Source organism: Equus przewalskii, chromosome 2 (assembly GCF_037783145.1).
Source record: "Equus przewalskii isolate Varuska chromosome 2, EquPr2, whole genome shotgun sequence".
Lineage (NCBI taxonomy): Eukaryota > Metazoa > Chordata > Mammalia > Perissodactyla > Equidae > Equus > Equus przewalskii.
In genome coordinates, this window is record NC_091832.1 from 116,057,386 (window position 1) to 116,082,735 (window position 25,350).

Here is a 25,350-nt window from a genome sequence, read left to right on the forward strand (position 1 = left end):
CTTATTAGCACGGTTAAACCGCACAACAAAATTTCAGCAACAATGCTCTTCAACATCAAGAATTTGGTTTCTCTGAATGCAGTTCATACTGGAAAGGCAGGATTAATGCTTTTATTTTCAAGTTTTTTCAATCATCAATTTTCAGAATAATGAGTTGGTGTCACAGAAATGTATAATGGTGTTCATTGAATTTTTGCTTTGCTTATTTTTTCTATGCTTCCTTTGTTATAATAATAATAATGTCTACTATTATGAATTCACAGCTTTTTATTAACTCAAAGTGATGTAATGAATTACAGTTATTTTGCATTTTGATACTCAAACTATCAATCTTTGGCCAGTGAGAGCCCCTTCAAGTTGGCCCCAGTGTCCTTTGGACATAGGCCTATTAGTCTCTGTTAGCTTCCTTGCTTTCTGGCACAACGTTTTGTACTATTCCTCCTTCAGACCCCAAATTAGTCATTTACCCAAAAAAGAATCTTGACTCCAGGTTCCTTTTGAGTGGGGATGGTCTCTAGAGACCGTAATCTGGGTAATAAGGCTGTTCACTGCTGGTGTGCTGTTATTACTTCCAGACTTGTACAACAGGTAGAGACAGAACACATACATTTTTAAATAGAGGAAAAAAACCAATGGGTTCACACTGACATTTCCAATTCAAATTGAAGATGATGGCGTTTTAACTTCTTTGATTTTACATCTGTATCTCTTTTGCTGAAAATCTTCATTCCTAATGGTAATAGAGTTACTTATTTGTTTTATCCTACAATGTACTAAAATAGTTTCAAAATAACACCACCAATATTATTATAAATGTAAGGTTAATAAACTAAATGTAAGAGTTCTTCGTAGTAGTTTCTGTCCTTAGATTGCATCCCTCTGAGAACGTACACAATGTGGGGTTTAAGATCAGCTGGAACAATGCTTTTTCTCTGCATCAGAATGCATTCGACCTGATAAACAGGGTCTTGCTTTTAATTTTTAAGGACTGCTTTTTTATCTTTTTAGACAATGTTTTTTGAGTAAACATAACATTTACATAATTCTAATGTCATAACTTTACTATAAGATATATTCGAGATACCTTGTTTCACTTTTGATCCCTCTACCTATAGTTAACAATTTTTATTAGTTTTTGGTTTAGTCCTTCCATTGTTTCTATTTACAAATATAAACTAATACATACACACTGCTCTAAATATGATCCTTTTTTTTTTTACCTAAAGAAAAATGTCCTGGCAATAACTGTCTCTATATACAGATTTCCCCCCCCCCTTTTTTTTTTTTTACAGTTACTGAGCACTCCATTATGTGAATGTACTGCAGAATTCCAGCTAATAAATGCAGAAGGACAAATTCAGGAAAATCACTGTTTTACACCCCATACTGAAATAAATGATTCAGGTAACGGTCATCTAGAATAGATGATAAACAGATACCAACAGATGATAAAGCCACCAGGCAAAAGCTCACCAGGGAGCTTCACAATGAAGGGATCGGGCTGTCACCATATAAACCCAAAATCCTAGCACCACTCAAAGGGAGACCACCAGATATTACTATGAGGTACACAGAAACAAAATATATTATTTTGGCTTAGGTAAACAAATGAAGTAATAATCCTGAATATAATCAAGCCATCAGATCTAACTTCCAGTCCACAGAAAACAGAACAGAGGAACAAGCTAAATGAACCACAAGAAGCAATGAGCCAAATTCAGAATGTGGGACATTCCAAGGGACAGTAGACCTGGTTTTTTCAAAAGATCAAAGGCATGAAAAAACAGGGGTGGACGTCTGTATTAAAATTAAAAAGAGAATTAAGAGACACAAGCAAATACAATTAAATCTTGTTTGGATCCTGATTTGAACCAACCAACTGTAAAAAAGCAATTCTGAAAGGAATGGGTAAATTGGAATATGGACCAAATTTTTAAATGACATTTAGAAACTACTCTTACTTTGTTGGATAGGATAGTGGCATTGTGGTTATACAAGAAATGCATCTCCCCTGCCCTGTTGCCCAGGATTTGCTTGAAATCCTTAGCAAAAGATGTGTGTGGAGGTAGGGTGTAGATGAAACAGGCATAACAAACTGTCAACAGTAATCGAAGATGGTGATGTTGTGGAAAACACAACTGGATAAGAAGAATAATTCTCTAAGTTTTCAGCAGACCTGTAAAGGACGAGAGAAAAATGACTGTACGGATGAATAACAGTACATAATAGAAAACCCCAAACAGACCCAAGTTTATAAGATTTTAGGATATAAAGTAAAGCTGAGATATTTAATCATCGAGAAAAGATAGATTAGTTAATAAATGACAGTGAACTTAGCGCTAACTACTTTTGGAGGGAAAAGGAGATTTATTATTTACATTATGTACCAAAATAAAACCTTAAATGGATTAAAGATGCAAAACTGAAACCACCAAAGAACTAAAAAAAATTAGATAACTGGAATATTTTCATCTTAAGGTTGAAAAGACCTTTCAAAGGATACAAAGGTAATAATAAAATAAATTATAATGTGACTATATAAGTTGAAACATTTTTCCAGTGTCAAAAAAATACCATTAAAATTAAAAACAAATGACAAGTTAGGGAAAAAAACTGCAATATATATTAGACAAAAGGTTAATATACTTATTACAGATAGCTTTTACAAAGCAGAACAACCTGAACAGAATAATGGTGAAAATATGAACTGGGATTCCAGCCAAGAAACACAAATGACTGATAATTATGAAAAAATAAAATATTTTTGCTTATAAAAATTAATTCTTGACACACTTAGTAATAGAAATAGGCATATATACTTTTGCTTGGAATATAAACTGGTACATCATTTCTCCATACCTGACCACCAATACTCACCAACTCCTGCCTGCCTGACCCGCCACTTAGATGTCTCTTAGGCATTTCAATTTAACATGCCCAACTCGATTCCCACTCCCAGACCTAGTCCTGTCTTCACCACCTAACTACACTACCCTCTTTCCAGTTGCTCTGCCAAAAACCAAAGGGTTACCCTTGATACCTTCCTTGCTCTCATCTACCACATCCAACCCATTAACAGGTCAAAAGGTATCCCTTATCTATTCACTTTTGACCACCTCTACCCATACGACCCTAGAACAAAGTACACCCACCTGTTTCCAAGATTAGGGCAAAGCTTCCATTTGTCTCCCTGTTTCCGTTTTTGTCTTTTCAAGTACTCCCATCCCTAATCCATTCTTTACACACAGCAGCTGAAATGACCTCCAAGTATGTGAACCAGTTATCCTTCCACCACACAGAATCTGATTCCACGGTCTCCTTCCTCGCACTTGGGGTAAAATCCCAGCTTCTGACTATGGTCCTTCCCTAGCTCTCTGATCCCATTGCTGTTACTCTTCCCATCGCTGAGGTGCAGCCACACTGGGACTTTATTCCTGGAACACGTCCAAGTCACTTGCACGTATGCTTCCTCAATCTGAAAGGCTCTAATCCCAGATTTTTCCATACCTGGTTTTTCTTGTCATTCAAATGTTAACTTAAACACAACTTCTAAAATGAGGGCTTTCCTATCCACTCTATAACCCAAAGCAAGCGATTTCTTCAACTTGTCTTACTTCAGAGCACTTGTAACTACCTGAAATTATCCCATTAATTTACTGATTGACTTACTTACTGCCCATCAACCCTGCCCTCCCACCAGGTGTCCTGAGAGAAGAAACTGTTCAGTAGTTTGCTCCTGTATCCTCAGGGTCCAGAGCAGTGCTCCCACACAGCAGGAACTCACTAAGCTTTCATGAGTGAATGAGCAGAGAGAAATTCTATAGTCCTGTCAAATTAGGTGCTTTCAATCAGTAATTTCACCTGAAGAAATTTCATCTAAGGAAACAATGAGACAAATGCACAAAGGTGTGCACATACACGTGTGTATGCTGATTCTGACACTCAGCTATGCCCAATAATGGGAAGCTGGTTGATCAGAAAACATTATGCAGTGATCAGATGAAGGATAAACAATAACACTGAAACGTTTTCTCTTATGCTGTTAAAGGAATAAAAAATTTATAAAACAATATCCCTATTTATCGAGTTCTTTTATTTGATTGTTTAATAAACAAGTCATTTGGATGACCAACTTCTTTACTGGCTTCGCCTCCAAATGCAAGAAACCTAGAAGGACAGATTCTAAGTGCTGCTGTTCATATCTTGCTGGTGGGACTATTGGTTGATAATTATTTTCCTCTTTTTGCTTATCTGCATTTTTCTATAATTGATCATGCACCTTTTTTTGGTTAAAAAGGCTATGTATGTCTGGTTTTTCATATATTCACTAACATACTTTTCTAATTTTTATTTTCACTTTTAAACATCAAATTTTTTCCTGTTTTTCAACACTGAAAAACAAATTTTAAGTTTTTTTCTTCCTTAAATGCCAACTATTGGGGTTTCCCACTATTTAATAAGCTCATCTCAAACTAATGATACAAAGAAAGCCCTTAGATGTCAGAACCCTCCCACTGCTTACACTAAGTGCAACACTTAAAGGCATTTCAATTTTATTAGAGAAGGTGCTTAAGGCTAAAGTAAGATATTTTATCCTACGTAGGACTTCAAAAATAAATGGTTTCTTTTAAAATTAGCTTGATAATGCTAATCCCAGATTAAAATCTATAATCTCTTTTTTGTAGATAGGTAAGAATTTAAAAGTATGTCCTAGCTGTGTGCTTAAATCATTACTGCTCACTGAGCCTGAAACAGTAGTGTCGAAAAACTATTTCAAATTCACATTAGACAGAAATGAATGACGGCTTTGTAATCTTGCTTAGAGAGGGACGTACATCAATCTGACTATGATTTTCTTCTGCACAAGTCCCTACCAGTTGAGGAGGAAAAAAAGGATTAATTCTGAGCTGGAAGGACTTTTGTATTCTCAGAACTAAGCCTGGTCTTGGTCAGAAGAGTTCACTTATCTGAGTCTTGATTTCTTCACTTAAATAATGAAAGGAAAGGATCATCTAACGTAGAAAAGTCAAAATCCCAAGTGTTCTTAAGGATGTGAAGTAACTGGAACCCTCACACACTGCTAATGGGAGGGATAAACTGGAACACCTGCTTTGGAAAACTACTTGACATTAACCGCTGAAGCTGAACATACGGATGGATACCCCACAACCCAGCAAGTCCACTCCTAGATATAAACACTCACTGAAAAGACAAGAACAGAAACATTAACAACAGCACTATTCATAATAGCCCCAAACTGGAAATTTACCCTAATGCCCATAAACACAGAATAAATGAATTGTTGTAAATTCACACAATGGAGTACTACAATGAAAACAAAGGAACTACACGCACGCCACAGGCAGCATGTTGAGCAGGACAGTCTAGACAAGAGTACACACAGTGCAGTTCCCTGATGTGAAGTTTCAAAACAGGCAAAACTAATCGTGGTATTAGAAGTCAAGACAGTTGTCAACTGTCGTTTGGAGGGTCAGCGACTAGAAAAGGCATGAGAAAGGCCTCTGGCTATTGCTTACGTGAGTGTGTTCAATTTGTAGAAACGTATCAAGCTGTATGCTGTTGATTTATATACTTTTACATAACATAGATTACACTTCACTAAAAAGTTAAAAAAACGGAAGGTGGGACTGGGTGATCTCTAACAGTCGACTTCTAAAGCTCCGGCCTCATGGTGCTCATCTCAAACGTGACTAATGACCCAAGCTACTTTTTAGTCTGTCTCTGTCCCCTTTATCCAAACTCCTCTGATCCTTGTCCTAGAGCTAGAGCATAAAAAGGATTGTGATTATAGAAGAAAAGAATAAAGTTATATTTAAAAATCTAGCATATTAAATAGTAATTTTTACTTTCATTCCAAAGACAATCTCCTAACTCTTCCACAACAACTTCCCAAACAAAATGGGAAAAGAATAACACTTCCCATTCTCCCATGTCAGCAAACTTTTTGGTCAAGGGTCAGAGAGCAAATGTTTTAAAGCTTTAAGAAACACACGGCCTCTCTGGCAACTACTTAGCTCTGTCACTGCAGTACACAGTTGCCACAGAGAATACATAAGGCACAGGGCACAGCTGCTTCAATAAAGTTCATTTCCAAAGGCAGGCAGCAAGCCAGATTTGGCCAAAGGACCTTTTCCGAAGCCCACTACAGACCACTCACTGTATCAAAGGAACTTTTTCCTTGCCCAACATTTTCCTCCAAGGACCAGATCCTTTCTTTGAACTTGGTTTTCTTCTCATTAAAATGCAGAAATAAAGTATACATTATGCCCTTAACAGCAATTTGCCTAAAGCACGAGTCAGACAAGAATGACTTAAAAATGTTTCATGTGGCGGGGCTGGCCCCGTGGCCGAGTGGTTAAGTTCGCGCGCTCCGCTGCAGGCGTCCCAGTGTTTCGTTGGTTCGAATCCTGGGCGCGGACATGGCACTGCTCGTCAGACCACGCTGAGGCAGCGTCCCACATGCCACAACTAGAAGAACCCACAACGAGAAATATACAACTATGTACTGGGGGGCTTTGGGGAGAAAAAGGAAAAAATAAAATCTTTAAAAAAAAAAAAAAAAAAAATGTTTCATGTGGACGTATAAAGCCATGAAGAAAATCTGACGAGACCAAGGCAGGGAAATCTGTACCAGCCAATCATACTTCTCCAGTGCCTCTCCAGCTTCCTTCTTCCTTCTCCATCTTAATTCTAAGATTAAACTCCAGAAACATGATTTTCCTATTTCTCTCTAATTTTCATTATTAGTTCACCATAAGATGAAATTCCTATATGGTTAGTCTAACTAAGCTTTTTATTCTAAGTGGAATGCTTTTGCCATTTCAATTGCTTCCTTATATTTTATTTTCTTTTCAATAAATACAAATGTAAAATGCTTACTGTTCTCTATTACTAAATTGACATGGTACTTAAGAGGCGACTCCAAAAGGGTCACGTCAGACGGGGTCACAGCAGTAGCTGATGAACTAAGTCCTGACGAGCAGTGGTGTGTGCCGAGGCCCTCGCCAATCTCACTTACATGTCATGGAGGTTTCTTCAAGTTAAGAGCTGGAACCCAAATCCCAAACCACACTTATACCATGTCATTTTTTGAGGAGAAAGACAACCTAGTAATACAGAATTCTAAGAAAAATTTAACATTTTTTTTAATTTCCTGATTATAAAATTAATATCTGCACATCACAGAGACTCTGAAAAATAAAGGTACAATGAAGAAAAGAAAAATCAAAGTTGGGGCTGGCCCAGTGGCGTAGTGGTTAAGTTCACATGCTCCACTTGGTGGCCAAGGGTTCACAGGTTCAGATCCTGGGTGCAGACCTAGCACTGCTCATGAAGCCATGCTGTGGTGGCACCCCACATAAAATAGAGGAAGACTGGCCCAGATGTTAGCTCAGTGACAATCTTCCTCAGGCAAAAAGAGGAAGATTGGCAACAGACGTTAGCTCAGGGCCAATCTTCCTCATAAAAGAAAAGAAAAGAAAAATCACAGCTAAATTCTGATCCAGATTTAACCTCCTTAAATATTTGATATTTACATTTATTTCCTTTCATGTTTTTCTATGTATGCATATGCAAAAAAACCAGAATCAAATTCTACGTATGCTTGATCAAGGCTTATCTGTACCTATGCTCCATTTGAATCACCAGGGATTTGTTAGAATTGATAGTTTCACAGCTTTTAGAAATGTGGTGTCTTGACGTGACTAAGTACAAACCTGAGCATACTGCTGGAATCCAGAATACACGGGGCTGGCAGATGGAGGCCCAGCACCAGGGGGAGCGGCAGCATTCTGATAACCAGGCTGAAGCGCTGGATAACCATACCCGAACGGCTTGGCCACTTTTGAAGGCTGAGCAGCAGCGGGAGCTGGAGCTGACGTTGGGTCAGACTCAGGAGCGGGGTCAGGAGCAGGACTGCTGGCTGATGAAGACAGCATGTCTAACAACGGGAAAAAGACAGTGGTAACAGCTCAAGATCCGGACTCTGTAAAGACTTGGCTCCTGGCTGAGCCACAACCTCTGGCATTTCCCTTTTTCTTTTTTTTAACCTTTTATTATGAGAAATTTTGAACATACACAAAAGTAGAGCGAAGAGAATAATGAACCCTATATACTCATCACCCCACTTTAATAACCATCAATATTTTGCTAATCTTGTTTCACATGTTCCAACCCCATCTTTTTTTTTTACAGAAATATTTACAAGAAAACTCCATATTGGTATGGTATTTCTTTTTTAATATTTTATTTTTCCTTTTTCTCCCCGAAGCCCCCCAGTACACAGTTGTGTATTCTTAGTTGTGGGTCCTTTAGTTGTGGCATGTGGGATGCTGCCTCAGCATGGCTTGATGAGTGGTGCCATGTCCATGCCCTGGCTTCGAACTGGCGAAACCCTGGGCCACCGAAGCAGAGTGTGCAAACTTAACAACTGGGCCATGGGGCCAGCCCCCTCAGTTGGTATTTCTAATAGATAAGACTTTTATTTATATACGTGGATTAAATATATTTTATATATAAATATATTATACAATAATTTATATATAAATAAAAGTTATTTTTCTTTTTATTCTCTCAGCAGGAATAGAGATAAGCAGCAGAAAATAAAGCAAAGCAATAAAATGGGTGTCAACTACTCTTCTCTAACTTGCCTTTTATCTCCCCTGTGATCTATAAAAAAAGTCCATGGAAAGAGGGGCCTATTTCCACAATCCCCTAGAAGTCTGCATTATGTGAAGAGGCAAGACTATGAAAGTATGAAAGATGGTGTCCACAATAGTCTCTAGCCCCTAAAATAATGTCTGGTATATAACAGATGCCAAATTAACTTTTTTTTTTTCCTGCTCTTTCTCCCCAAATCCCCCCCGTATACAGTTGTATATTTTAGTTGTGGGTCCTTCTAGTTGTGGCATGTGGGACGCCACCTCAGTGTGGCCTGATGAGCGGTGTCATGTCTGCGTCCAGGATTCGAACCAGTGAAATCCTGGGCCGCAGAAGCAGAGCCTGTGAACTTAACCACTCGACCACAGGGCTGGCCCCAATGCCAAGTGAACTTTAATGAATGAATGTTCTTCCTCTATTTAAATTTAAAACAAAAACAAAAATATGATTAAAACTGTGAAAAAAACCTAGAAAATTTCATTATTCTATACAATAACAAAAAGAAACCCTAACAATTACTCTACTACACATAACCATTATTAACATTTTGGTATACTGATTATTAGCTTTATTTTAAAGTCAAATCCACCATATATATGTGTTTTAATTTATTTTTCACATAAAAAACCATATTCTTCACCAGCAATCAGATTCTGCAAAAACATGTTCTAAAGCATCTGCCTTAAGGAAAAAGTTTTTACGGAAGCACATCTTCTTTCGACTCTAATTTTGGAGATACATTCCTAGACTTTCTGCTATTGTCTTTGCCAATAAGCCAAGAGTTGGCTGACTGGCTTTCTGGTAAGCTCTCAGACTTGCTAAAAGGACAGGAGCTTCAACGCAGTGTCACATCCTCAGATCTCCTGCCTGTCCCTCCTCACGGTGACGGGAAGATGAAATATGACAATAGTCAATAGCATCAGAAATGAAGAACTGGAGTCATAAACATGGAGGTCTAAAACTGTACAGTTCAAATGTTAGTGAATAAAGTAACTCTTCTAGGATATCTTTATAACACTCATTGCTTTTGGAATGGTCCACAACTTCTTACACACACAGACACAGACACAGACAGACACACACACACACACATCCCTAGGGAAAAATCCTTACCCAGAGAAGACTGAGTAGCTTATTCAAGTATTCTTGAAACGTTAAAAGTGAAATCTATACTGAGCTGACAAAATTAAAAGTTTTCTATGGACAGTGATAGCAAGATGGTGTGTTTAATTAAGTATAGCACACTCCAACTTCAATTAAGCTTCATGCTGGATTATTACCAAAGAGATGAGAAATAAAGAGAAGGGCAAAATCACTTGTTCTGTTAGTCCTAAAGTCTGGAATCATTAGAAAGAGAGAGAAAAAGGAGGTCTGGTGTGGTTGTCAGGCTGTTAGTGATGGGAGACCGGTGAATAAGAAAGATCACAGTATATTATAATGAAACAATTATTAATTATAAAAGTTTGTATTTTTTTTCTTTTAATACTATCCACTACTCCTGTTCCTATGTAATGACCAATGTTATTTCCAGATATGGTTAAAAATAATGCCTCCAAAACCTACAACCAAGTTGGTTAATCTATTTACCTGGTGGAGGCAGCCAGGAGTCATGGGGACGTAAAGAGGCAAAAACTATCTATATTCAGAGGCTAGCTGGAAGGAATTCAAGGACCTATACATGAGAATAGAAATACAAAATTTACTGAAGGAGCTGTTAGCATAAAAAAAGAAGGAAAAAGAAGAGGAAAATTATTCACTATTGAAAGTCTTTTAGAAAGAGGAAAAAGATAAAGAGCTTGATAATAAAAATAAAATAATAAATTTCCTTAGGTCTTCCAGAAACAACTTTCACAGTTGTTATATGACAATTAACACTGGTAAATTAAGGCTGAGAAATACCAGGTAAACATCCTTTTTTTCTGTTAAAAATATACTTGCAATTATGTATAATATATGTTCATGTTTGAAAGGAAGTGATCGTCAGTAACTTTTCAAATCAACGTCAGAGAAGCACAAAACCAGTCACCTGGGTAGCTGCCTCCTTCCAGGGCGTCGTAACTGTTGGGCCCTGGAGAAGCACTGCTCGTGGTGGAGGAGCTGTCCACACCTGAAAGGAAAACCCAGACATCTGCTAAGTTTAAAATGACAACGTACCTTAGAGCAGCCTTTGGCAATTCTGAAAAAGATGTTTGGCTGAACTAGGAAAACTGCTGACTCTAGTACAAAAGTAAAATGACTGATGTAAGACATTTAAAAACTATAGATAAACTTCCATTAATAAGAACAGGGCATGAGAGTGAGGAGAATATGGAGCTGATGAGTGGAACAGAACTTAATCAAATACACACGAAGGTATCTTAGAGAAGAGCAGGCATCACACTACGAAAAGTAGTCAACACACAAATATAAACTTTAGATTGAGAGAAATGTTAATATAGTCACGCCTCAAAGATTTTACCTACCAAATCTCAAGCTGTTAAATACATTTTGTCAGTATGAGGATATTTTAAGATAATTACATTTTAATGACGTTCATAACAGCACAGCTGTATGAAACCTTCAGAAAGAGGAGTCTAAGGCTTGGGTAAACGTTTCTGTGCCTCAGTTTATTCATCTGCAGAATGGATATCAAAGTACCTTCATACTTAATAAGGTAATATAAATAAAAGGCACTCAAATGTAAGTGTTAGACTATAAGAATTTTTATGATGTGTCTTCATTCAAAACCTCTAAGATTAACAGGATAGTCCAGTGGCAATTCATGATGAAATTTAGTGACAGGTCACAAGATAGTAGAACATACAATATACTGCTTTCATTCTTTCACTCAACAAATATTTTACTGAGAGCCTACAGTTGTCCTAGGCAGATATGCTAGAGATGTGCTGAAGAACAAAACCGAACATGCACGTGGTCCCTCTCTTGTGTTAGAGATCCTGGTCTTTTTCACCTTTCATATAAGACAAAATTCTGTGGTACAGAGGTGATCCCTAACTCTTAACACCAATATTATAACTTGGGTTTAAACTACATTTTAGTTAGTTTTCAACTGGGATATAAAAAGAATGAGTATGCATAATTATCTTTCATTGAATAATTTTGGATAACCATGAGAATTAAGTCTACCAACTCAGAGCATAAGAGCTAAAGGTTTTTGTGTGGTAACATTTATTTTTAGCAAAGAACATAATTTGGAGGCAAAAGACTCTAGTTACGTTAGACTCTGTCATTTACTTGCTATATAACTTCGGGTAAGCGATAATCACCAATACTCTCTTCTACAAAATGAGAACAATTTAAAAAATGCCCTATATGTTTTATTTTTTTGGTGAGGAAGATTAGCCCTGAGCTAACATCTGTGCCAATCTTTTTGTATGTGGGTTGCTGCCACAACATGGCTTGACAAGTGGTGCAGGTCTGCACCTGCAATCCAAACCCATGAACCCGGGCTGTTGAAGTGGAGTGTACCAGACGTAACCACTATGCCATGGGGCCGGCCTCCCTGTGTGTACTTTTTTAACGTTCTTGTGAGGCTTAAATGAGATAGTGGATATGAAACAACTTACAAAGTACAAGAGCTATAAAACAGTCAATGAAGACACTAATCTTTACTAGGTGTGTTCTTTGTGATAAACAGAAAATTCTTTCATATATATGTCATTACTCTTAATTAAGAATGGTAAGCAATGGCTCTTCCTTTCTGTTTCCTACATTTGTCAATTTATAACTAAAGAAAAACACTGACATATAAGGTCAAAAGTCCTGAAGTAATAGCATTAAAATACAATACACCAAAACTCAAATATTCATCAACAGATGAATGGATAAACACAATGTGGTATATCTATACAATGGGATATTATTCAGCTATAAAAAGGAATAAGAACTGACACATGCTACAATGTGAATGATCCTTGAAAACATGCTAAGTGGAAGAAGCCGGACACAAAAGGTCACACACTATATGATTCCATTTATATGAAATAGCCAGAACAGGGTAAGTCTATAGAGAAAGTAGCGTGGTGGTTGCAGGGCCTGCGAGCAGTGAGAAATGGGAAGTTCCTGTTTTCATGAGGATAGTGTCTTGGGGATGACGAAAATGTTCAGTTCTGTCTAGTTCAGCAACCTCGCAAAGTTAGAACTAGACAGGAGTGGTGACTGCACAACAGCCAAAATGACAGCAGCAGACAGAGGTGGGGCTGCTCGACCCTGCGAATGTACCAAATGCCACTGAACTATGCACTTTACGGTGGTTAATTTTATGTTATATGAATTTCACCTCAAAACAAAACAATACGCCAAGACATTTCAATGGGGAAAGAATATTCTCTTCAACAAATGGTGCTGGAGCGAGACATCCACATGCAGAAGAATGAAGCTAGACCCTTTCCTTAGAGCTGACACTAAAATTAACTCAAAATGGATCATATAAAAATAACGCAACATAAGCACTAGAACTGTAAGAATACAGGAGTAAATCTTCATGCCTTTTAATTAGGCAATGGATTCTTAGCTACGACAACAAAGGCAAAAGCAACAAAAGAAAAAGTAGATAAACTGGACTCCATCAAAATTAAAAACTTTCATGCTCCAAATGATACCATCAAGAAAGTAAAGAGACAACCCACAGAATGGGAGAATATATCTGCAAATCATGTATCTAGTATGAGTCTAGTATCCAAAATATATAGAGAATTCTAACAACCAAACAAGAAAACAACAAATAACCAAATTAAAATTGGGCAAAGGATTTAAACAGACATTTCTCCAAAGAAGATAAATGGCCAATACGCACAGGAAGAGACGCTCAACATCACCAGCCATTCTGGAAACACAAATCAAAGCCACAACAAGATAACAATTCACATCCACGAGGATGATTATAATTAAAAAGACAGATAACAGCAAGTTTGGGCAAGGATGTGGAGAAACTGGAACCCTCATAAGATCGAAAATGGTGTAGCCACGTTGGAAAACGATCTCGAGAGTTTCTCAAAAGGTTAAACATAGAGTTACCATATCACCTAGTAATTCCACTCAAGAGAAATGAAAACATATAGCCCCACAAAAACGTGTACGTGAATGTTCATAGCAGCATTATTCACAAGAGCCAAAAAGTGGAAACAACCCAAATGTCCATTAACTTATGAATGAGTAAATAAAACGTGATATATCCACATAATGGAGTATTATTCAGCAATTAAAAGGAATGAAGAACTGATACATGCCACAACACGGATGAACCCTGAAAACATTATGCTAAGAGAAAGATGCCAGTCGCAAAAACCCAACATATTATATGATCTATTTATATGAAATGCTCAAAATAGACAAATCTAGAGAGACAAAAAGTAGATTAGTGGTTGCCCAGAGCTCTGGGCGGGGTGGGAGTTGGGGGAAGAACAGGAAGTGGCTGCTAAAAGGTATAGAGTTTCTACTTTAGGGTGATGAGAATGTTCCGGAATTACAGAGCGACAGTTGCCAAACTTTGTTAATATACCAAAAATTGCCAAATAATACAATTTAAATGAGTGAATTTTATGGTATGTGAATTATATCTCAATAAAGCTGTTATAAAAAAATACCATAGCATTCTCTTTGATCAAGATAAACTTTTAAACGTAAATATCGAGATAATTATTCTTGAAAAAGAATTAAGTCCAAAGGTAAAAGATTACTTACAAATATCAAATTATTTCAAAGAACATAATACTGCTGAATTATGCTGCCTAGCTTTTTTCATGTCAAATCAAATATCAATACTCAAAAGTATTGCCCATTTTAATAATAATGCTATACCTACAGACCTTAAAGTAGGAATATTAAAATAGAAATAGTTATTCTGTTTTATTTATTGGGTAATTTGAAACCTGCTAACTTACTTCAAAAGTTGCTTTCAGGAGAAAAGAACAAATGTAAATCTCTATTTTGAACTTGTTAAAATATCAAAGCAATGATAAAAGTTGATCCAGCATGATAAAAGCATGATCCAGATGAACCACTAAACAAACAGACTCAAACTTCCTAAAACTTATTGTTCAGATTAATTCTAATGAAGCCATGCCATCACTGCCAACACAAATCAAAATGACATTTTTTTTAAAAAAAGGTACATTCTGGAACTTATATGTTAACATTCTGAACATGCCTAAAACCACCTTCGCTGATCCCTCCACGACCTTACAGCACATGTCTCAGTGCCTTTGTATTGTCACAAAAGGAACTTCAAAACCTGGCTTCCTTTCCACCTCCATCTCTCGCCTGGTCCTACGGCAGCCTCCCTCTTTTACCTTACAACGCAGTCACACCAAACTTCTCACCCTTCACCCAACACGCCACTTTTCCTTGCGTTTATGTGCTGTACATACTTGCCCATTAGCCTAGATTTCCTTTCTCCACATGGCAAATTCCTACTCATCCTTCACATTTCACATCCTCTGGGAAACCTGACACGGCCATGGAAGAGTGCTCGCTCTTCTGCGTGGCAGCATTTTTCAGTCCTGACTGACTGCACTTCTCCAGAGGTACAGCAGTCACATACGACACCTGCTTCTCTCTCACACTGTGAGTACCTGGAGGCGGCTATGCCACCTCACTGATCTTTGGAACCATGACACCAAGCAAAACCCTGCCCTCTGCGCACAAGCCGGGTTTGCCTGCACGGCCAGCTCTGGCACCTGTCCCACCTTACATCTCACACAGGTTCAGTCTGCCTCGGTCACTGCACACTACAATTGGTGATAACTATCCTGACACCAAAGGGGAATGAGGATGGACGTGGTGCTTGGGAAGATATTCCCCCCTCCTTTTACTGGCTCTACGTCACAGGTTCAGAGGGAAGAAAGCAGTTGGAGGAAATGAGGGGGAACCGAACCTGAGGAAGAAAGCAGGCGAACAGATCAAAAGAGCAGCTCAGCATCCATGAAGTTGGGGAAAGGTCAGGGTGCACTTAAGCCTCCGAGAAAGACTTTCACTCTTCTCCAAGACAAGCGACACGGGTCAACAAGTCTGAGGCACTTACTCGCACTGCTCCGCTTGAAAGTAACCAGATAATTTGAGGTTATATGTCCCCATAACTCGCATAAAACACAGGAAAAGTAGAAGTCAGAGTTCATCTCCACCACTTACCAGTTGAGAGAAAAAAAGACAAGACACCTAACATTCCTGAGCCACTCCTTGTTTGTAGGAACACCTGCTCCAGCGGCTGCTGCTAAGATTAAACAGACAGAACAGAGCCTTCCTCTTGTCCTTCCCCGTCTTCCAACAGTGCTACAAACGGGGGTGGGGGGTGAGGGAGGGCAGACAAGAACCTCCTGATTGATAAAGCCAAGTGTTTGTTCTCAGACTTCAGCCAAACTTCCTTTAACATTTACCACTGCTATCCCAATTTCTTTTGATCTGAAAACACTGTTCCCTTCTCTTGGAAATGCTAGTCTACACTCTCCCTCTCCAATCTTCCTACTTCCTTAGTCTAAAAACTCACTTTTCTCACTGGATTATTCCAGTAGCCTCTAATTTCAATATGCTCCAATCAATTTTTCTGTAAGAGATCTTTCTAAAATGCAAATTTGGTTATGCTATTTTCCTACGTAACTCCTTCAGTGACTCCTCACTACCTTCAAGATAAAATCCAAACTCCTTAGTATAAAATATAAGGTTCTTAAAGATCTCACTCAGCCATCCTACCCCACTTGGATGAATTTTTCTTGCCAACGTCCTCTGCAGACCACAGGTCCAGACTCACTGAAGTTACCCAGCGTGCCAGCTTCTCTCAAGCTTCTTGCTGCATTTTAAACAGTGTCTGCCTCTCCCCAGATCCCTCACCTGCCGAATTCCAACTTCTCTTCAAAGATTCAGCTCAGGCATCCCCTCAGCCCTCGGGAGAATCTTTCCCATCACCCAGCCTACATCCGGCTCTAGATTCTCCCATGTATTCCTATAAAACACTGTGGTAACATAGGACTTACTGTCATTTTGGTCTATACTCCAAACGAGACCGTGAGCTTCTTGGATTTTTAATCAAGCTTACAAATGGGACATTATTAAATACTCTGTTTATAAATTGGTTGTCCAGAACTCAGAATGTACCTTTTCAGAGAAATAATGAAATAAGTGGTACCTATTACCCCAAGTTAGTTTACAGGCACTTATAAAACCCATAATCCATATTATTGATTAAACACTACACATTTGCAATAGGATGGAAAAAATAAAGCATTTGCAAACGTTTAGCATTTCAGTTAATTAGATTTGGGGCTAGCCTAGACATCCAATCACTATTTGAACACTATTTCTATTTGAAAGTACCTTTTGAATTCTAACTCTGGACACTGGTCCCAAATCTCCTTCCACTGCAACCCCAATACCCTGCCCCTCTGGCTGTACAAAAAGTCCCAGTTTCAACTATCGCTATCATACACACAGGATGTTCGCAAGCTGGATGTTCAGGTAACAGGTACCACTTACAAATACATCACTACCTTTTCTTTTTAAGGTACATGAATACTGAAACCCCTGAAACTAATACTTTTCTTGATGGCATGGATGGCCTTTCATATCCTTCACAGACTCACCATGTGTTAAATTTATAAAATTTTAAAAGCATATTAAATATGTATTCAATTCAGTTGAAAGATATTTACCTGTTAAAACAGTAAAATAGTACATCAATCAAAGGGAAAGACAGGTTTGAATACTTTTAGGGATTCTCTTTGGGGGGATGGGGAAAGGGAGAGATGTTGGTCAAAGAGTACAATCTTGCAGTTTTAAGATGAATAAGTTCAGGAGATCTAATGTACAGCATAGTGTTAAGAACACTGTATTATGTACTTGAATAAAAAAGAATTCTCTTTGGAAGTTAGAGCTATAATATCATCTTGTTATCTACAGGAGTCAACCTAACTTGCTCTGCATCCAAATACAGTTTATCTTTTAAAATACCCAAGCAAATCACAAACATGTCACTATCTCTGACGAAGTGTCTGGCACTGAATAATCACTATTAGCCTGTAGGAAAGTCAAACAAAAACTGACTAGCACCTTAAAACTCATTATGAGAAACCAAAGTGTTTTCCAACATCACTTACAAAATATAGCATCAAGCTGTCACACTACCAGAGCCACGGGGAAGAGCTTCCTGTTGTCCCCTGGCCTCTTCCCAACCTGAAAATTCCCTACAGAAAAGGTGACTGGGAGAATGCAGAGCAGGTGACAGAAAGTGAGCAGCACTGTCTTCTGGGGACTAGGGCTGACGAAAGCCTGGAGGCTGAGTCAGTCTCTGGTTATTTTTTTTCCCCTTTCACTTTATTTCACACCTCAATTTTTATTTTCCTGCTTACTCCCTTTCACTGCCATTTCCAAGTTGGCCTTCCTTCTTATTACGAATATGGCCGTGCTGGTCTGCAGAACTGCACCCAAAACTAACGAGAGGTCCACTCTGGCACCAGTAGCTGCAGGTGAGAATATCTGTGATGGAACTGACTTAATGGAGGAAAATTTAAGACACGACCATCATGAGATCCTGATAGCCTGCTGTTTGTTCCAGCTTTCTTTAAAAGTTTATTCTCCAACAATTCTGAACTTTTAGAAGCTTCTAACAAAACCTAAGAACGTCCCTAGTACAAAATCCTACTTTAGTTTCCAAGTGTGTATTTAATGAGAAAAATTCAAAAGGGAAGCCTATTTGTAGCATGTAATTTAAAAATATATAATTAGATGGTTAACTGTAAAATTAGAACTGAAATCAAATAGTTTTCTTTTAAAACTGAAAGTTTAAAATAAATACTCCCGTACTTGACTGCTACAGAGACTTGCTGCCAAGGAAACCACAAGCTTTAACAGACAAAAAGCTAAAATAAGTGGACAGTTCCTTTAACTATAACCATAAAGAGGGATATTACTGACTTCCAAACCTGCTACTTGATATTTCACTGTTTAATAAATTTTGTGAAACTGGAGAACAATCCCACACAAACTAAACACACAAAAATCTTATGAATACAGGGAATGAATCCCACTGAGACGCTTAAAAAGGAGAACTCCCCGAATCTCCACTTTATAGAGAGAAATATGTAATCTCCACACCAATTTGAGCCACTTTCTTTACCTGTTTACATATGAAAAGATTACTGTAATTGAGCAGGGTTTAAAAAAATAAAACTAAGTTTTACTTAAAGTTTTCTTTCCATTTATTCCTTCCCTTCACTCAGAATGTCCCTTTAATTTGCAATCAACAAAAACATAATTTTTTTAAAAAACCATGAATAGAGAACACCAGGATTCTAAGAAAAACTTCTGGACAGTCAGATCACTTTGCTGTATGATAAAGGCGGCCCAGGAGGAAGCCCACACGTGAGTCGTCCTGTGCTAACAGCCACCCGTCCCCAGCTCCCTGGGCTCCAGGGGAGGGAGACGCCTTCCGTTCTGCAGAGACCCCAGTTTCCGTCTCTACTCTGCTACTTAGCAAGTGTGTGACCAGAGACCAATGTTACTTAACTTGTTCAAATCACAGTCAACTCATCTGTAAAACGGAGCCGATCATCCCGGCCCTTCAAGATTGTTGAGAATAAACTGAGATAAGAACAGGACCTCAAGTGAGGAATGACGACTAATCTTTTTGAGTGTTTACCATCTGCCAGATGCTGTTCTAAGCTCTTTTCAAGTATCTTCAACCCTCAAAACAAACATACGTAATTGTTACTATCATTATTCCCATCTTACAGATGAGTAAATTAAGATTCAATAAGCTTAAGAAACTTGCCTGAGGTCACAAAGCTGGTAAGCGACAAAGCCAGGATTTGAATCAGAAAAACTGATGCAAAACCCTAGAAGACATACTAGCTCTTCAGTGCTTCAACTGGCACGTAGTAAGTGCTCAAAAATGTTAGGTATTATTAAAATCTAAATGCTATGAGTTAAGACCTGAGGAATTTTTAATCTGTAATATATTCAAGAAAAAAAGCACTTAAGATAAGGTGATAGGAGAAAAGCCATAAATGCTAAATCTTTTTGATCACCCAATTTTTTTCAGTCTAAGGAAATGGAATTTTCAACAATTGCACCTAATTGCAAGAACAAAAATGGGAGTAATTTAGGCTGACAAATAACATTATACAAAATAACACATTTTTGAAATGTGCAAAATAAGGATTGTGAGATAAAAAGTGAGACGTATTTAGATCTGAATAATACATACATTAAAAAATACTAATTCAGGGCCTGGGAGCAATGAGCCATCGGCAGCAACAACCACGCACTGCAATCAGATCTTGGTTTCTAAAACACTCTTCTCCACTAAAGGAACCAGGACTCCTCGGAGAAACAGCTCATTCCAGGGTTGCAGCAGCGCAAGTACAAGATGAACTAGGAACATCTTACTGAGGTCTCAAAGTACTCACAGTACATACTTTTAAAGATTCATGGGAATGTTCTAAAAAGACAGTCTGAGGGAGTTACCACTGGCCAAGTCTAGGACAAGTAGCTATCAAAATAACTAATGTTAATAACGGATTACTACCCACTGAATAAAATAAGAATCCATGAGTCAATACAAACCCAAAGAAATCAACAAGGGAGAAGGGAAAGCTCTCCTTCACAACAAAATCTGAACTCAAATATAGGAGAAATGTTGGAATCAGAACATCATCAATGAATGCTAATACTAATGGGCAACAGTTTATTAGATAAGACGTTTACATAGCATCAAAGAATCTCCCCACAAATTACTTATTAATTTCAAGGGGGAAAAGTAGTAACTTTACAGTAGATAAACCTGGCAGACACCATTTTAATCAAGTGATCAAAGTTAACATCACCAATATGGGAACAAATCAACATCACACGCCTCAGATAGGCTGCACTGAGAACACACTACTTCAGGGCAATCCTGCCAAAAACGCAGGATCTGAATCTAATCACAAGGATACATCAAATAAACTCAAACTGAGGGACATTCTACAAAATAACTGGCCTGTATTTTTCAAAAATGTCAAGGTCAAGAAAGAGAAACAAAGGTTATGGGACTGTTCCAGATTGAAGGAGTCTAAATGGAAATGACAACTAAACACAATGCATGACCCTGGACTGGATCCTGGACCATGAAAACAGCTATAAAAGATCTTATTGAGACAGCTGTTGAGATGTGCCTGTGGACTGTGTACCAGATATTAGTGTTCAATCAGTGTTGAATTAAGTGTTGCATCAGCGTTCAATTTCCTGATAACTGTACTGTGTTTATGTTATGTAAGACACCGTCTGTATAATTAAGAAATACAAACTCAAGTATTTAGGGGTAAAGGTTCATGATATCTCCAACTACTTTCAAATGATGTAGGCAAAGACGTATACATAGAAAATTGTAAAGCAAGTGGGGCAAAAATGGCTTCTCTGGGTGAAGTGTATGTGGAGGTTTCTTTTACTCTTCTTACGATTTCTCTATAAGATTGAAATTATATAAAATAAAAAATTACAAAAAACTCAGAAAGACAGACAGATATTTACATAGAGTAAGAAAAATCACTTTCCATCTGGAACACTCTATTTTCACCCCCCATCAAATCATGCATGAATATTTGAATATTTAAAAAATGCACAGGAAATAGAGACTTTTAGTTAAATGAACTGTTTACAGAGCAAATCCTTCCACTCAATAATAAAGACAACAGAAGGAGAATCATGGTCACATACAAAAACGTGAAAGATCAAAACTTATTGGCTCAGTGTTAAACCAGGAGAATTGACGAGGAACTGCCCTGCTTCATGCTCAGCAGCGTTCTACCAATCGAAGGCGGAAAAAGACATGACACCGGCTGCAACACATCACCATATGCACAACTTCTTCAATAAGCAAGATGTGAACTACTTTGTGAAGCAGGAAAATAACAAATTTTGGGCCTTCTAAATACATGACAAGAGGGGTCAAAAGGACCTCAAAGAAACACTGTCCTGGTTCTCTGTCACTATTGTAAAATCCACATGGTTCATTTTGATTAGACTAAAGTAGCATGCAAAGCAGAAGATAAAACATCATTCCTACAAGGGTGCCAGAGCAATCATCAGCCAAAGCTTGGTCAGACTCACTCTTTTGCATGTGACATCAGAGGAAATGCATTTCTGAGAGAAGAAAGCACTCTATCATCATGAAAGATGCATTGTTACTTACAAAATGGTAAAGATGTCCAAGGGAGGAAAAACAAAAGACATGCAAAACACCTCATTTCAAGGAACCCCATCTCCTAGAACCCAAACCAAGCAAGTTCATTGAGTTAAACCTGCAGACACCTCTGTTAAGACTGTGGACATAAAAAGAAAAGGTGAGTGGGTAAAGATGAACAACTGGTGTAAAGCTGAAGCAGACCTGCTTCCTCATCCTCCTCCTCCTCTTCCTCATCATCGGAAGTGGATGACAAGGGAGTCGGCGCGGAGCTAGCTTGATTATTAACATAGTCACCATACTGCATGCCTGTAAAGTGGAAGCACAAACACAAGAGTCAAACCAACAGGAAAGACGAGAAATACAATTTTGACATTACATTAAAAGTGAGAAAGAACTCTGACATTCCAAAGAACATCCCAGCATGCATATTAATATTAGCAAATTTATTATCAAAACTGGAACTGTTAGAAAATCTCTGCAAAGCAGTTTAGTAATGGCAGCTTTAACATGAACTAACTGGTTTAAGTGTGAAAAAAGTACCATGTCTTACACAGATGATATTTAGGAACCTGCCATGACAGTCTCTGAACATTTCACTGAGCTCTCCACATTTACCTTCTTTGAGCTCAGGGCCCCCGTGGTGTCTGTCCTCTGGGACTGTGCGTTCTCGGTGAGCAGAGCTCATTTCTACGGAATTGAATTTATACAGCATACAACACCCATACAGATACCTGGGACCCTCCTTCTCCTAAGGCCACCTTGATGGGAACTCAGTTCTCATAACGGAAAAAGAATGACAGTTAAAGAAAAGAACTGTATTCAGCATAGTTCTCTGCTCACAGTAGATGCTCAAAAAAAAAGGCTCGTTAACTGAGCCCCTACGAGTGTGACAATTACAGAAAGTGAATTTTCTGAGATGGCCCACCCATCATCTCGGGTTCAGCCTACTGCCTCCACGAGAGTCTGAAGCAGGTGAATGAGCCTGGCCCTTGTGTGAGACACACCAAGAGAAGGCAGATTCTGTGGAAAAAGCACAACCACCACTAACTGCGTAATACTCTCTTAAAAAAAGTTGGTTTTTTTATTATTTAATTAATCTGCTAAAATCCAGACTTAAAAATGTAACACCCACAAAATTTTTAGGGGAAAATTTAAAACGAAAACACTTCATAAATAAAAATAAATATCCTTGTAAGGAAAATCTTCAGCTCGATTTGAAAAAAGGGAAAAACCCAGAAACACAGTATGGATTTTCAAAAACATTTCAAAATATTGGAAGCACGATGAAGCCCTGCCTCACGAAAACCACATGGTAGTGCTCTGACGCTCTCATCATTCTTTCTCAGGGGACCTCTGTAATCAGCATGGATAGACACAACTCATGCCTATAGTAAGAAAAAAGCCATCAAAGAGTAAAATTTGAACTTAGAAGAGAGCACGGTTAAACTGTAGATGAGAGAAGCTTTGACCTTCCTGCTATGACTAAAGAAGTCATGGAAACTCTGCTACTTTGCTGAAACATTTTAAATAAAGATACAACAGTGGTTACCACAAATTCATCTGAGAAAGTAAAAATCAATGTAAAATAAGTTCAGGCAATGCAAGAAATCAACTTGACACCCTGAGACCAAACTCAGAGTGGCATGCCCCTCTAACAAAAGCCTGGTTAGAACAAAAATGTGACTAATATTAGACCTTAGGGTAAATATGCTGAGAAGTTTACAATTAAACATAAGTTAACAGTAAAAAGATCTTATAGAAAGGAAATTCTTCAGTTTAAGGGCTTCTTTAAAAATGAAGTACTTTCTCAAAATGCAATCAGCACTGCACTTGAACAGTACACGTGTGCACGTATACAACAAGAAACGAGAGAGAAGAAACTCCGTTTCCCGGCTGAGCTCAGAAGCCAACAGGGAAGAGTTGGAAGAGAAGCCATTCTTGTCACGACTCAGTCAGTGCGCAGGCTGCCGACTCCGGAAGTGATCAAAGGAGCCCAACTCCAGGGCACACCTATGAGAATTATAAGACAAATATTTTCCTTTCTTTCTCCAGATTTATCGAATAAAACCAGATTTCACTTATTATTGGAAAAATACCCAGTGCTTAACTGGAAGCAAATGAGATGGCTATATGATAAAAAAAATTTACAGAGCGATGACAATGCACTGGAACAAACCTATGAATAAGAACAGAGTAATATTATTCATTACATTAACATTTTAGATTACACTACAGTTGTCAGTGCGCTATATTAACAGAATGACACAAAAGCCACTCAAATTTTACTTTCCTGAAAAAAGATGCAATCCTTTTTGGGACGTGCTGGAGATAAAAGTGTCAAGATTTAAGCCCTTCCCCACTGTGACTCTTCATATGCTCATAATTTAGCCTTCCTGTGCTTGTTCAAGTAAACTGTGTTAAAAGTTTGGGAATATTGATGGCACAAGAATATGATATTTTAGTTAATCCACAGAGGAATGGTAAGAGCTCCAGAATAACAATTAATCGATATTTAAATGTCCTGCTCTAGGCTGGGTAGTGCCTACAAACCCCAGCAAATGAGGGGTTACAGTCAAAAAGGGGCTGCGATAAGTGAACGGTGATGAGAGCTGCTCTCTAAGAGCCAGATCCTCTGTAGGAGGCAGCAGATATGAGGTGGCAGAAGAAGACATCTTCTTCCAGAGCTCAGCCTGAAACCCACTCTGGAAACACATGGAGCACCTCCCACCTCAACCCCCACCCTCACCTCCCCACCCCCCGCCCCACACCCCATGGGGAGGCAATGCTACACCCTAACTTACTCTGTCTTACTCAGAGCTTCTAAGGTATGAATCTCGTAAACCAAGAGACAGGACACACTTCATCAACAGAATCTGACATGATCAAGAGCTCTGTTACTAACAGGGCCCCAATATTTTAAAAAAGACATGTGGTTTAAACTACCAATCACTGAAGTGGCTTCAGGCAAAACTCTGCAGGGGACCGTCTCCTTGGGGCCAGTCTCAAAAAGGCAGCTTCACTGTTCCCTAGGGCCGAGCGCAGCGGGAACAGACAAAACTGGTCCTAAGAGAACCGATCCCTCACGGAGAGGAGCTGTTTTAAATTCAGAGTCTGAGCAACTGTTCTCTTTCCTCAGCTGGTGTTCAAACTAGGGGGACACACTAGAAGACTTTCCAAGGGTTCCCCGAAAAGAATGGCTTCAAGGGACTCAATTCTAAAACTCATCCCCCTAAAAAAGTGCCTGTGTTAACAACAGCCTTTCTCTCGCTTCACCAAGGAAACGTGCTCCCTTCACTTACCCAGCATCTCACTCTGATACGTTTGCCCTGAGGCAGAAAGCCTCTCTGGCGCCAAAGGGAAGGCTTCCTCCTCCTTAAAGGACTATCAAGCACCTGAAATCTGCAGAGGACTTTCTACCTTGCCAGCCATGTTTCAGTGAAAGACAAAATACGTTAGGAATAGGGTTGGTTCTCACTGGAATAGTCTTAATTCAGATTTAATGAAAAGTAGGGTGCTGG

General features: G+C 38.5%; 1 protein-coding gene across 14 annotated transcripts in view; it reads right to left on the reverse strand.

The window, feature by feature from the left end:
* SEC24B (SEC24 homolog B, COPII coat complex component) overlaps positions 1-25,350 on the reverse strand; it is an 82,532-nt gene that overhangs the window by 26,323 nt on the left and 30,859 nt on the right. For 7 of the 14 annotated variants that reach the window (XM_070611739.1, XM_070611742.1, XM_070611741.1 and 4 more), the window contains exons 4-6: positions 22,034-22,138; positions 10,706-10,786; positions 7,737-7,960 (exon numbers count right to left, since the gene is read on the reverse strand). In XM_070611739.1, coding sequence (XP_070467840.1) covers positions 7,737-7,960; positions 10,706-10,786; positions 22,034-22,138 — 410 coding nt within the window. The remainder of the gene's footprint in view (positions 1-7,736; positions 7,961-10,705; positions 10,787-22,033; positions 22,139-25,350) is intronic. The other 7 variants (XM_070611743.1, XM_070611746.1, XM_070611745.1 and 4 more) reach the window with 1 other exon arrangement.